Source organism: Lytechinus variegatus, chromosome 12, assembly GCF_018143015.1.
Source record: "Lytechinus variegatus isolate NC3 chromosome 12, Lvar_3.0, whole genome shotgun sequence".
Classification (NCBI taxonomy): Eukaryota; Metazoa; Echinodermata; class Echinoidea; order Temnopleuroida; family Toxopneustidae; genus Lytechinus; species Lytechinus variegatus.
In genome coordinates, this window is record NC_054751.1 from 3,295,608 (window position 1) to 3,311,493 (window position 15,886).

General features: G+C 39.0%; 1 protein-coding gene across 1 annotated transcript; it reads right to left on the reverse strand.

The window, feature by feature from the left end:
- Positions 1-14,196: 14,196 nt before the first annotated feature.
- Positions 14,197-15,526, reverse strand: LOC121425553 (the record flags this gene model as incomplete). The annotated part of the gene is made up of 1 exon (XM_041621635.1): positions 14,197-15,526. A coding segment is annotated over exon 1 (960 nt), but the record flags the coding sequence as incomplete, so codon positions are not given.
- Between the last annotated feature and the right edge of the window lie 360 nt (positions 15,527-15,886).

A 15,886-nucleotide genomic window follows, 5' to 3' on the forward strand; every position in this document is an offset into this window, starting at 1 on the left:
TAGAAACGCATCGTGGGAATATTCCTCCCTAAAATGTTCAGGTTTAAATATCAAACATTTTTCAGCACGTGCTTCGTGCCCTCATTAATTATCTATACAAGCAACATGTTAATGATTACATAAAGTGCTTAATAATGAAATGCTTAGAATATTCAGTCTTAAGATCTTGATATTGAAAAAAAAATAGGTTCGCGCTTCACTTTTGGATTAAGTCGATTTATGTAATGAGTTACCTATCATCTCTATGAATTCCTAAAAGGGGTTTTATTCAAAAGTTTTTAGGTCTGAATATCAATAAATTTCAGCTCGCGCTTCGCGCTTGCATTCACTGTTTAGATAGGAATCATGTTTATGATTACAAAAAACTTAGAATATTCCGTCTTATTGTCTTAATATTGGAAAGTATTCGTACTTGCATTGATATTATGTTTTATTTTGACTGGTCGTGTGTTGTATGCATGCTATCGAAATGACTTGAAGTTAATCTTGAAACATCATGCAGAAACTGTGTAATACGACCATGGAGTTGTCTGTCGACGAAGACGCCTGAGAACTGAGAAGTACTTGAAAATAAGTTGAACTGGGAAGGGGCCCATTGAAACTCGTTATAAGTTCAGGATACAATGGGGAAATAATCACGAAAATAGAGAAAATCCCTCTTAGAAGAGAATTATAAACCATTGAATATTTCATCCAATGATCTTAAGAATAACATAAAACAATCAAAGAACGGAAAATAACACTACAACTAAAGAGATAAACAAAAAAAGCCGAATGTATTGCAAAATTCTTACATCAGTTTCAAGAATGATAAAAAGACAATATTTTTTCGACATTTAATATGAAATGATTCGTTTGGTCTAACTTTACGCATTTACCAGACGGGGGGCCGCAGAACGGCTTTGAAAGTGTGGGGCGACTATTTTACGGCACATTTTTAGCAAATTATTAAAATGTCCAGTGACAGGACTGAGCCAAAAATTGGGGTATGACCATGCAAAAAATCATAACCAGGTAAATTTTACGTTTTTGTACACGGATTTGGAAAGAAATGGGGGCCGAAAAGCCCGGTTCCACGGCCCCTGGGAGAAAATTCTTACTTTCAATTTGAAATCACATAACTATATGCTTTGGTCTTTCTTAAAATCAAAGTGAACAAAATCTTGCTGAAAATAATTGCACACTGTTAGAAAATTTATCCTTAAAATAAAATAATTTCCTGCAGCATATAGTCTCGAGAACACCTGCAATCTTAACCAGATTGCGTAATCTTACAGGAAATTGGTATTTGGTGTATGGAATCTTACAAATTTCCTTAAATAAAACACCCTTTTCCCTTTTTAAACAGACCTGTTCTGTTAAATTGCGGAAAAATTTGGCTGTTTTATGAATTTACAGAATGATTCTGTTATTGCTTACTGCAAAATCTTCTTTTTTCTGTAAAATCACGGTTTTTTAACAGTGTAATCTTGTTATTGTGTTTATGTAAACAGCAACATCAAAAAACAAGAAATTATCAATGGCTTATAAATACTAGCATGAAGAAAGGTGTTCAAGGGAGAACTGATCTTTTAATCAATCATGATACAAATAAAAACCCGTAACGGGTAAAAAAAAGATTATTAGATCAAAGTAGTCAGCGATTAAAACCAAACATATGTACAAGGCTGCACGGTACCTATAATCATGGAGCTATTATAGCTCTAAGCTATAATCATGATAATGGCCTACAGCATTTTCATTTATTCAAATGTCCAATAGGCATCACAAGGATGCGCGATAGCTCAGTCGGTAGGGCGGGGGTTCGGATTCCGGTGACCCGGGTTCGATTCCCACTAGCGCCCTTTGGTAATGCATTAATCCTCTTTACCAGATCCTGGGAAAGGACCTTAAGCCGAAGGTCCTCTGGTTGCTTGCTTACAAGCATTAATGCTTTCTTAGCAAGAAGAAGAAAAATAACCACCATTTACCGTGTACGTTTTGTACTATAATAAAGGGGCGCATGTACAAACAAATGCCTTGCCCAAGAGACTGTGGTCGGGATCCGAACCCAAAACTCTTATCCACACATGATGTTCTACTTCTATCGACTGAAGAAGATTGCAGATTTAAGAAGACAAAAGAGTGTACCGCATTATCAGGTAAGCGTAAATACTTTCTTCCTTTTGAAAATTCATTGTAGTCATGATTATGGTGGTAAAATGACAAATTGCATATTTTTTTTACTATAAAAGTTTTAAACTACAAATTGAATGGTACATTAAATCAATCAAGGAGAATTAGAGTGATATCTCCTTGGTTATACACTCTTAGAAAGGTATATCCTATATTGGGTTAAATGGAAAAATGCATGTTGGTTGGGTAAAAAGATACCAAATATTTTGTAAATTTTATACACTGCTGCGTTAGAACAGCCCAATATCATGAATATGGAGAAATAATACCTAGCAAACATGCATGCTTCCTTTCTTATAGTTGTACCATGGATATGCTTACTTCGTTTCAAGGGTCACGGAACCTTAAGATGGGGGTGAAAACCCCTCCACCTTTTCAATATTATCATTTTATGGTGTCTTTTTGCATCGCTATGAAACAGTTCCGTGGTCCCTGCATATTAAAATGAACAAAAACTGAAATTAGTGTTGTTTTCTTCTGACTATCCTCAAAATCATTCATTACATTTAAAAGTATTTTTCGTTCGGATGAAAAATATACGTATGTTGCTATGGTATTATGACAATTATGGTATCGAATAAAGCCCTGCATATCCATCCCTAAACCGTCATAATTATTGCATGGTGATTTATGTCACATTTTAATTCAATTCGATTCAATTCCAAACATATGCATCGCATTTCAATTAAATTCAAAGTAATACGGCAAAAGATGAAAAAAAATAAAGCAAATGTATCATTACAGTTAAAGTCAACATGTTAAAAAAACAAGAATTTAAGTGAATTATTTTTTTTTATCAATGCACTATAAACACAAGAAAGAGAAAATACCATAATGAAATATTCGATGAAATGCGACAGAATACTCAAGAAGTCTTTATTTCAAAACAGGGTCCACAAGTGACCGGAAATGCCGTAGATTTCCCCCTTATAGGAGATGGGATTCCCCAAGGAAACCCCATATAAAATGAATCAAATGCATTATAAAGAAAATGAAAAAAAAATGGAAAGACAAACAGCAGGTCAGTGAAAGTTTGAGCGAAATCCATCTACTCTTCCTCCTTACAAAGTACGCAGTTTGTAGAATTTTCTTCGAAAAGAGAAATAGACTGGCAGCGGAAGACCAATATTAAAGATTTGTTTTTCTTTTTTTCAAAAAGCATAGTTACATTATATAAACATTTACAATTTAACAGACAAACCGTAAATAAACATGGTATATACATAATTCCTAATACATAGACATATAGTCAAACTGACTTATTATACAATCAAGTTGTCACAGCCAAAGCAAATTTGGCAAGAAAAATAAGAGATCTGATAGATATATCTAAGAAATAAACACTGGTAATAATTATGTTTGTTAATGTGACAGATTGCCAGCTTGTTCGAATAAGTTTCTGAAACGAAACCATTTCTTTCTGAGCTTATTTGCTCTGAAATTTGTTTCATGAATATATTTGAAAATTTGAAAAAATACTTAATAATAAAATATTGTCATTTTTTCATCTGCAAATGATGACAATCCTTCTCCTGCTAGTTGTTAATTTTGTGAAAAACGTTGTTAGTGGATAATTTTCTTTGTGTGTGTGGGTGTGTGTGTGTTGAATGATATTTTAGAACACTTTATCTATGATTCATGGCATAAACAGTAAACAATGATGTTTTGGTTATGTTATGAAAAATGTTTAATACGAATTATATGCAGAAGAAAACAATAAATCAAATCAAATTATTTTGTTTTCATAACAATCCTTGAATGTATAGGATACTGGGTATATGCAGTGGCTTATTGGTAGAGCACTCGCCTCATGAAGATTTTCTTTTCTTTTCCTCTTCTGAGGTACTCTATTTCATAAAATCAAAATGACAATATAATCGAATGTACAAAATATTTATCAACCGGTGTAAAACAAATAAGGCGGGAAGATATGAACAGGAGGTCATGAGTACGATTGTCGGCCGTGTCATATACCAAAGACTGAAACTTTCTGCCTTCTTGTTTGGCGCTCAGCATTTAGAATGGAGAAGGGTAATGATAGCATAATGTGTTATGCAGGGCCCGCTGGTATACAGCAGTTTCCTGACTGAAGTTTCCTAACAAAATTGTATTAACATATTCAACAAAAATAAGAAGAAAACAGAAAGGATTTTACATACTTTTTAAATGCTTCAAGCGATTCAATTGTTCGGATCCTCAGTGGAAGGGCATTCCAGAGAGATGAAGCTTAAGAGGCAAAGGCCTTTTCTTCTAGGGTTAAATTTGTTCTCTGTACATTAAGCTGTTTGTTAGTGGAGGAACAGAGATTTCTTGCGGGACTGTATTCTGAGATGAAGTCTTGAAAGTGTATAGGGGACTGACTATGCAATGCTTTCCACGTGTGGAGTAAGATTTAGAATTCTATTCTTATAGATACCGGTAACCAGTGAAGACTTTAAAGAATATTATCATATTGTAGTCATTAATAAATCCAATTTTTGAAATACAACATATTGCCGTGGTGTGCCTCAAGGTTTCCTTTTGTGTCCTTTGCTATTCATTTTATACATCAACGATTTTCAAAAGTTATCCTCTTTATTATCATTTTTTGTTTTCGCAGATGACACTAGCTTTTTTTTCACACAAGACTATCGCAGATTCTTCTTGAAGGGCTGAATGTTGAAATATGGTCTGTGTGTGATTGGATACAATCTAAAAGATTATTTCTCAATTTTGAACAGACAAATTATCACGGTTTTAGCTACTCATTACACACTTTGCCGGGTCTTGTTTTTATAAATGGTAAAGTTTTAGAACAAGTTGAATCTACAAAGTTCCTTGGCATCTTTGTTGATTGTTAAATTTTCCTTGAAAGTTCACGTTGATTATCATTGTAAATTGCTCTTAAGAAATCGTCGAATCATAAATAGACTTAAGCCTCATTTTCCGCATCAGTCGCGTTGCGGCCCTCTTGAGCCTCTAGAAACAACCATGCCTCTCAAAGCAGTCCATATATCTATACTATTATATTCTACTCTTTTGTTACCGCATCTGAATGGAATTTAGCCTGGGAAAATGCCTCTAAAACAACACTTCTGTTTGTTTGTTTGTTTGTTTTGTTTGTTTAACTTGAATCCATACTTAAAATGGAAAAAGAGGCATTAGGACTATTTTTCCTTCTGACTTTCTGGCTCATAATAATCCATTATTTTATTCAAACAAGTCATTGAAAGTAACCGATATATGTTATTACTTTGTTGGTATATTTTTACCAACTAAATACACATGACTTACTAATTTTTTTCTGATTTGTTTGTTTGAAATCAAGAAATTTATTCATACCAAACTCGACAATTACACGATTTCCACATTTCCCAAATTCGTACTATACTCTTGTTGTCTAATATTTACCTACACAGGATCTACTGTTTAGAACAATTTAGACACTCATGTAATTCAATAGCCCTCTTTGTTTCTATTACAATCGTATGGTTTATTGATTGGTTGATTGATTGATTGATTGGTTGATTGATTGATTGATTGAATTTATTTTTCTTCATTTCAAACAAATTGACAAAGTAAGTAGGAACAAAACAGAATATGAATTGCAGAAGTGAAAAAAGAAAAATTGTTGTATGCATCTAAACTCTTTGCTCGAGTGACTATTATGTAGACCACTATATAATGTATTTAAGAACTTTTAATTATTTACTTTCTTTCTGGGGAAACTATGTTTACAAGTTATGCTTTTAACAGGTTCCTCATATTACACGTGATTCTATATACTTTGTGAAAAATGTGAATGTGATTTTCATTATTTTCTCATTTGCTAAAGATTCTACTATTTTGTGGAATGTGAAACAATGAATCGAATCGTATCAAAATTTTAATGATAGGATTGATATCAATAAACTTTGAATTTGAATTTATTTTACCAACTAATGAACATAACAATAGCATTTGATACCATAAACTTTTATTTGTAAGAAACTTTTTCTTTGTAAGACAATTGCAAATCAGACGTAAGTCCAAAAGCCAAGCGTAATTTTGGCGTTGCAAGAAGTTGATTTGCTATAGGGCAAAATACATGTAACTTATTTGCGTTTAATCAAAGCCTTATGCTTGAATTTGGGGCTTATAAGCTTAATTTGAAATTGAACGTATGCGTTTCACAGCGCTCATAAGATGTGAGATTAATTAGTGATAAAAACTTGATAAATGATTCATTCATAGATCATAATACTAAAATGATAAGTCTCTTTCATACATTATCTACATGTTTGTTACTTGGGTCTTGCATTCATTTTCAATTGTTGAATTTATACTAGTATTTGTAATTCTATACCCTATTAAAATTAATTACTTAAATATTTATTCACGGCTAACAAAACAACAAGAACAAGTGAATTGCGATTTGTCGTGGCTTTAATGAAAATAGAGATGAATGTGCATCTTTACCAATTCTGCTTTTTGTGTACAGTGTATGAATATCATCACATATACATATACCGATAATGTCTGTAACCAACCGATACCCTTGTTTAATAAGCTCCTCGGAGAGGGGTTAAACCCCCGGCTAGAAGGCCCCCCTCGTAAGTTCTTCAATGTTTAAAATTCATGGCTGTTTTCCCACTGGTTCCCTGCTAGCCGGACCGGAATCCCAGCACAGCTATTAATTATGAGCTATCGGTGGATTACAGATGACATAAATATAGCATATAGAGATATATGAATGCCCATGACTATAGACCAGCCTGCCCGCCTTTAAGATCAGGTCAGGCTAAGATTAAACTTTAAGCATGACACAATTATTTCAGTTTAACAGCGTTCTCAAACATTTGTATGTACAAATAGGTCCCCCTCACCTAGGTAACGAGTGGGGACCTGCAACTTACATAATAACATAACATAATTGATTAAAATCCACATGCCTGCCCTGGCATGGAAAGGAAAAAAGGAGGTACTTTAATAATGCGCCTCTTACTGAAATCATGCCCCCAGAACTTCAACTGCTTGTTTTTCAACAACACACAAGGCGTCAACACTCCTCCCAAAAACGAGTAAGGGCGAAAACCCGCCTGCCCACTGGCCAAAATAGGACAGGAGGATAAAATTCCCTTACGGCCCACTTATGCACGACGATCGTTGTTAGGATTGGTGTGCGACCAGGTCAAACACCCTCGAATTTGGATTCGTGTTACGCTCTTCTATCAGCCTAGGCTCTGCCTAGATTCTGAAATTAACCATGAAAAGTATACCATCACCCTCCAACTACTTCATACACCATTCATTATAGAGTATCATATAGATTCAACAAATACAACTTCCCTGGAAAATATAAATGCAAAAGTACTTGTACCCCCCCCCCCCTAATCACACTTTGCCAAGATCAACTACTGCTGGTATTCAAGCCAACTATAGGTATCCAATTTTCATCCCACTGAAAATATTGAGCCCCTTAAAGGAACTTTAATAAAGGAAATTGAATTCAGAAAGAAATTTGTTTCACCAAACGAAATTCACTAATATGGCCATACTCTGGCAAAGGGAAGCAAGGTACGAAAGTATCACTCGTTGTAAATGACCAATGCGTGTTCGTCATTAACATATACATCAATGCAATTAAACTAAATAATATTTTCTTCAATATCTTTCCCCAAAACGATCATTTCTTCACAATTTCTGCCTGAACGGGCAGCACACAACAGATATTTAAAAACCATAACTCAAATCTGACTGATGCGTGAGCTGCTTCCTATACCAAAGGTGGGCAGTATTAATAATAAATACACCATGACAAAATTACCATACAAATTCACATAAGTATACCAACATACTACGCCTAAAGACCTGAACATTCGGCTGAACTTGAAGAAGCCTAAAAATTGGGACAATACTTCCGTCTAATTCCTAAGGAGTCCGATGCAGACCCGAGAAATAACTTTATCTGAAATGAAGCCTATGCAATCTTATCAAACATTTCTTCATATATAATGCTCATGGTAGAGGAAAATAAAACATACATAGAAATTATGAATTCATAAACATTTCTTCTCAAATGACCTGAGAAAATTATAATTTCAATCCCCAGATTTTTTCTATAACCATCCATAACTTGGATTTTTATGACAACTCACATGAACGTTTGAGGCATAACCTGCTTCATAGTAATTTCGAATTGACTTCTTCCTTGCAAACAAAAACTAAATAAACAAAATAACATTAAGAATGCACAAGGACAATAAATACACAACCATATCCATAATATGCAAGAATCCCCCACGATATATATGTCAACATCCCCCTTAATTATAACTAGAGGATGGTAATGGGGAGGAGGTGGGAATTTTGTAAGCACGCTTTACACATGCACCGTCATCTCTCTTCATTGAAAGCCAAAACGAAAATGAAGCATTCCCCGCACTTTTATCCGCGCATAGCTCAACCGCGGCAAATGTCTGGCATTGTGCCCAAATTCTTTGGCGCGGGCGCCAAAAAGCGCTGCCCCGCCCTTTACGGGTCGGGTCACGAGCCCTTTCTCGGGCAACCACGCCCCCTTTCAAAATCAAAACAAACTAAAATGTGTATTTTGCTAGCCCGCTAATAAATCATTTTAAATCGTCAAGCCGTCTTTAAAATCCATTATTCACGGCTAACAAAACAACAAGAACAAGTGAATTGCGATTTGTCGTGGCTTTAATGAAAATAGAGATGAATGTGCATCTTTACCAATTCTGCTTTTTGTGTACAGTGTATGAATATCATCACATATACATATACCGATAATGTCTGTAACCAACCGATACCCTTGTTTAATAAGCTCCTCGGAGAGGGGTTAAACCCCCGGCTAGAAGGCCCCCCTCGTAAGTTCTTCAATGTTTAAAATTCATGGCTGTTTTCCCACTGGTTCCCTGCTAGCCGGACCGGAATCCCAGCACAGCTATTAATTATGAGCTATCGGTGGATTACAGATGACATAAATATAGCATATAGAGATATATGAATGCCCATGACTATAGACCAGCCTGCCCGCCTTTAAGATCAGGTCAGGCTAAGATTAAACTTTAAGCATGACACAATTATTTCAGTTTAACAGCGTTCTCAAACATTTGTATGTACAAATAGGTCCCCCTCACCTAGGTAACGAGTGGGGACCTGCAACTTACATAATAACATAACATAATTGATTAAAATCCACATGCCTGCCCTGGCATGACCAGAAATACCCAATTATTCTTGGAAAATACGTGTTTCAGGTGGCCTAATTGCCAAATTACCGCCAAACGAGAATATATAATTTATTTATATATGATCGACCGCCAACAAACACGTCAAAATTTTACTCGTATCTACCAAGATGTTCAATAAATCTTAGCAACCATTACAGGATCATTCTACTAGTATTCACCAACGTTATCATCCTTAGTGCTTTTACCAGGGGGGGGGGGGGGTACCAGGGAACATTGCTCATTCCTCCATTACAATGTATATCTAGGTTATCCATAACTGACCCCAACATGATTTAATGCATGCATACATTGAACGTAAATGCATGAGCAGCTAAATAACAACAAATGATACATTATGAAAGCATAGACACACTGGTGAAACCGGCTCCAGACCAGCCAAAACCCTTATTCATACTATCGGATCGGACGGTCTGGAGTCGGTCACGCCGGAGCGACTAAGGTAAAATGTATAAATACATACTCAACGAAGATATGAAAGACCAACTTTTAACTCACTGATAAATCTGTCCAACCCTTCATCGGCCAGATGTAGGCCATCAGTTCTGTACAGCGAAATGTCATTATGGGATATTGATGGATGCGGTATGGCTTTACCATGAAATCTTGCAGCTAAAGCCTTGGCGTACCTATTGGCCGCCCTTCTCTTTAAGTCCAATTTACCTTGATCTCCTGTACAGCCAGCGGGGTACCAAACCCTCTCCAAAATGTCCGACCACACTATTTGAAATTTGTCCTTATTGGCGTCAAAAAGTCTATACGTCAAACTAGCCAGCTTCTTCTTGGACAGTGCCTCAATGTCATTCGTTCCTACATGCAATACTACTACTGAAGGCTTTGGTTCACTCCGACCCATCTTATCTAACCAATCGCTTACCCCTTCAATTCGTAGCCCCCTTTTCCCCAACCAGCGGACCGACGTTCCAAGTCCAAGGTCAGCCTCGCCGGTGTTCTTCGCCCTGCGATGTGCCCAAAACACTATCGAGTCCCCTATGATCCACACCACAGGTCCTGTAATAGAAAACAAGAAAAGAGGGCTGGGCAGAATTTTGAAGTATGAAAATTTCCCCCTGAAAGGTCTGCTACCCTTCACCACCCCTTCATCACGGGGTTTTCCCCTCCAAGATACAATGTATGTAATCACATTTTTGACCCCTCCCCTTAATCCTGAAAGCATTGATATTAAACACGTCATTATACCGTTGTAACATTCTCTCTAAAAAGCAGAATGCTCGTAATTGTGTGATATCATTAAACCCGCACTTACTCATTCAATATTAAGCCCAGAGTTATTTTGATGATACATGTATATTGATATCAACATGTACAGGGGGGGGGGGGGGGTCGTTATGATCAATCTGATGTTCCAAACACCTTCCAATCAATATAGTACTATCCCTTTCTTCCTTTTGTATAATGTAATAATGTATAATGTATAAACACATTCCAACCAATATATAATAATGTATAATGTATAATGTCTGAGCACATTCCAATCAATTTATAATAATGTATAATGTATAATGTAAAATGTATAAGGTATAATGTATAATGTAAAATGTATAAGGTATAATGTATAATGTATAACGTATAAACACATTCCCATCAATATAGTACCATCTCTTTCTTCATTTTGTATAAAGAATGTAATAAAGTATAATGTATAATGTATAATATATGATGCATAATGTATAATGTATAATGTATACTGTAACAAGGGCTCCTTTGTAAACAAGCCTCTTGGCACTGAACATACCACCCTGCTTCTGAATAGGGCTGAATAAAATAAAACAATACCATGTAAGCAGATATATTGAGAATTATACACCCAAATATCCAACAACCCATCGGCCACGGCTTTGATTAAAGCACATGTCCTCGTGTAAAGTAAACGCGTTGTGACATTATTGGAAGATAACTTACACCTGATTTTGGTCAAAATGTCAAATAACCTAAAATCATCATTTCATATATATTTTCGTTCTTTTTTTTTTTTTTTTTTATTTTTTTACTTAACCATGTCGAGTCTTATATATCTCCGATGTGCACTCGAAACCCAACGCCCCATGCGTTGGATTTCTTCATCCGAGCAACCGGCCATGGCAGCGGTCGTAGCCGCCCCAATACGAAAGGAATGCGATGAAAACATTGCCGCCGGCATATCCCCGTATGTCAAACATCGTTTTATCATGTTTCCAAATTCACGCCTAGTTAGCGGGAGAGCACCATATGAACAAAAGAAGGCTCCACCATTCTTTGGGCGGATTTCTAAATAACGAATAACCGCCATCACAGGGCAGCTAACTGTCCCCAACTCTGGTATCGAAATGGTGCACCCATTTCCCCGCTGGTCAGTCTTTGACTTCCTTAGGAATAATTCCACCCTGCGATGCGGTGCATCGCCAGTGACCCTAACATCTGTGTGCTGCAGAATAGACTCACATCTATGCCTGGACTCTACTGTCAACTCACTAACTCTCAACAAACCATAAAATGCCACTGAAAAAGCAGCAGAGTACATCAAAACATCGTAATGACTACCACAAACATGCCTCAAGTAGGCGAGCATTCTATTTAACACAGACAATGTGATTGGATGCCTAGCATCTCTTCTCAAAGTACTTCGCCTACACCCTTCAATTAACCTTGTAATCACAAAACTCTTGGTCACATCCTTTAGCCCAGATGAACTCATATAAAATGCCAACCCAGATATGTATGTTTGAATAGTAGACCCTGCATATCCCATAAAGGATAAATAAGAAATGAACTGCGCCACCCATTCTACATTAGGGGGTAGCTGGGGGTCGTATCCGTACACTTTACAAAATTTCACGTATGCCCCCAAGGCAATAGAGTAAGTTGTGTGTGTTCGAGCTGCCCTAGAAGCCATCAGCAGTCGACTTCTCTCGATAGCCAGCTCTTCCAAAGACGGACTGGAACCTCCACGCCCTCCCGGGCGGCCCCCGGTGCTAACGCATGGAACCTCGGCATCTGAAATCGAGATAGTGCATCAGCTATACCATTATCACATCCATGTACATGCCTAGCCCTCAACACTATATTATTGCTTAAACATATAATCACCACCTTCCTCACCAAAACCATAATATCAGGGCATAGCGCCGACTGCTTGTTAAGTACTGCCACCACGGCCTGATTATCACAATTAAACAATATATTCTTGTCCTTTAGCTCCATGCCCCAAATCTCCAAGCCTACCCAAATAGGGAATAGCTCTAAAAAAGCTATAGACCTCCTACCGGCCTGGAAATCAGCAGGCCACCTGGATTGAGCCCACCTGCCTCCAAAGAAAATTCCAAAACCAATGCCAGCCGCCGCATCAGTGAAAAACTGAATTTCCTCGCTTCCAAACCAGCCTGGAGCCCGGAAGAAAACTTGACCATTAAAATGTGCCAAGAACTCCAACCAAACCCGCAAGTCAGCCTTAGCCCCTCTCGTCAACCTAACCATGTGAAAAGGACGCTTAACGCTCTTAGTTAAGTCAATGAGCCGTCTCATGAATGCTCGCCCTGGAGCAATTGCCTTACATACAAAGTTTAGACTACCTACAATCGACTGAATGTCTCTTAGGGAAATTTTTTGTTTCTGTACCGCCCAATTTAATTTCCCTACTAATTTCTCAATTTTGTCCTCCGGTACCCGAACCTGCTGAGAAACGCTATCTATTACCAGCCCAAGATATGACAACTGTGTGGTCGGGCCTTCCGTTTTTTCTCGCGCTATGGGCACCCCAAATCGTTCGCAAATTGCTTCAAAACAATGCATTGCCCGCCTGCAATCCTCCGAGGCAGGGCCGCCTGCAAAAAAGAAATCATCCAAATAATGGACAATATTTTGCGACTTCGCAACTTTTCTCGCGCAAAACTCTAAAAAAGTACTAAAACATTCAAAAGTGGAACAAGAAACTGCGCAGCCCATCGGCAAACAACGATCAAAATAGTAACGACCATCTATATACATCCCAAGCAACTCAAAATCTTTTGGGTGAACAGGCAAGAGCCTGAAAGCTGACTTAATGTCAGTCTTTCCCATAAGGGCACCCCGCCCCAATTGCGTCACAATATCTACCGCCGAATCAAAGGACGAATATGTTACTGTACACTGCCCCTCCGGTATGCCATCATTAACTGAATTTCCCCTGGGTGCCGATAAATGTTGAATCATACGGAACTCCCCTGGGGCCTTTTTGGGCACCAACCCCACTGGTGAACACCTCATATTCTCGAAGGGAGGAACAACAAAAGGCCCAACTATCCTACCTAAGTCTATTTCATCCCTCAATTTCTTTTTCAACGTATCCATGTGTTCGAATGCTGATTTCAGGTTTTTAACAACCAATGGGACCCTGTCCCCTTCAAAATGTAATGAAAAACCAAACTTAAAACCATTATACAAGCACTGAGCATGCTCCTGATTAGGATAAGTAGCTAACATGGGCACCAAACGTGCTAACTTAATAGGGGTCGGAGCAATAGACGACACCGCACTAGCCGTAGACCTATTTACTGCCAGCGGGACTGGAACCGGCCCGCCCTTGGCTACACTGCTTAGCCCCATGACCTGTCGCCTGGCAGCGGGAACACTTGTGCTCATAGATGCAAGCTTTGCCTCGCATGCACTTGCCTCTATTAAAGGCAAAGCACACGCCTCGGCTGGGTGTGCCATTGGCTCCGGGTCCCTTTCCTCCGAAGGGAAAAGATTTTCTCGCGCCGTACTCCCCTCTGTAGAACTGATGGCGAGGGGCATGGGGTAAATTGTGGCGCTGCCGCGGACCATTAGAGGCCACCAGCATCAACCACAACTCGGCGTCGACGCTCGCCCAGGATCGCCCGGGTAAACGCGCCTGCTTGCTCCTAAACTGAGTGTCATAGTCACGCCAGCCATAACCTGCAAACGCACGGGCTGCATGCCTTATCAAATCCATATATTTCATGAGCTCCCTGCTCCTTTCAATGTGCTTCTCAGCGTAAATTGAGGCAAATACTAGAAACACCGAAGTCCACTGCTCTACCGACATGATTTTCTTAGCCTTTGATTGAGGTTGAAGTTGCAAACCAAGACCAGATCCCGATTGACACAAACTCAAAGTGGTGTCACCTACACTCAAGGCCCCAAACTCATCACGTGCATTATTATGCTTAAGGAGCACTCCCAAATCTATATATTCACTTGCCCAAATTTTTTCCTTCAGTGAGATAGCCACTTCCACACCTAGTGGGTCGCATGCGCTAATAAATGGTTCCGGTGCCCCCAACACGGCAGAAAGCCTAGGCGCCTGGGGCTCAGATCTCTCAACACCGACCTCCACTAGATCTAGGCCTAGATCTTCGGCTACCCCTGCCGACCGCGCCGGCACTGAAACTGCTGGCTGAGCCTGCCCCGAGCTACCGGTATCCGACTCCTGAGCTACTATCTCATGCCAAGCAATAGATCTGCCCACGGGCGCCTGGCCTTCCCGCCCCACTAGATCTAGATCTAGCTCTGCCATTTTATCACCAACTTTAGACCTAGGCCTACCACTTTTTTCATCAACATCGACAACTTGAGACTGAGAGGGATTTAACTCACCGCTCCTTCCTGGCCCGTTGTTGCCGCCTCCCAGCCCCAGATCCACACTTGCGGGGGTTGACGTCGCCCGTGGACCTCTCGGCCGACCCGGCCTCCTCTTCGGTGTGTCATCTCCCTTCCTCGCACCTGCGGTCGTTATTTTCTTGGCCTTAACCTTTGGCATGATCAACTCGCGAAACTAGAGTTAGACTCGAAGCTCCGTCACTCAGCCCAAGTCCAATGAATCCTGGATGCAATCACCTCCAAAGTTCAATCAAGCGAACCGCCAAGAAAAAATTCAATCCTGAAGTTGCAAACTGAATCTTTTAGGTCCACAAATCGGCACAGCTAACTTAGTCTTAGTTCTACGGCAACAATTCCTGAGGCTGAAGTCTGAAGACAGTAAAAAACTGAAATCAGCGTCTGTATAATCCAATAAAAGTATGAATCCTTTGTGTAGATATCCGGTATAGGTAGCTAGACAAATGTCGAAATATCTGCCACCTAGGCCTAGTTGCCAGTGCCGAAAGAAAATTTTCAAAAAATTTTGTAAGCACGCTTTACACATGCACCGTCATCTCTCTTCATTGAAAGCCAAAACGAAAATGAAGCATTCCCCGCACTTTTATCCGCGCATAGCTCAACCGCGGCAAATGTCTGGCATTGTGCCCAAATTCTTTGGCGCGGGCGCCAAAAAGCGCTGCCCCGCCCTTTACGGGTCGGGTCACGAGCCCTTTCTCGGGCAACCACGCCCCCTTTCAAAATCAAAACAAACTAAAATGTGTATTTTGCTAGCCCGCTAATAAATCATTTTAAATCGTCAAGCCGTCTTTAAAATCCATTATTTCTGATATTTATAAAGGGTGGCACATATCACCAACTTGGTGGTCGTCTGTGCTGCCATGTAAACAAAA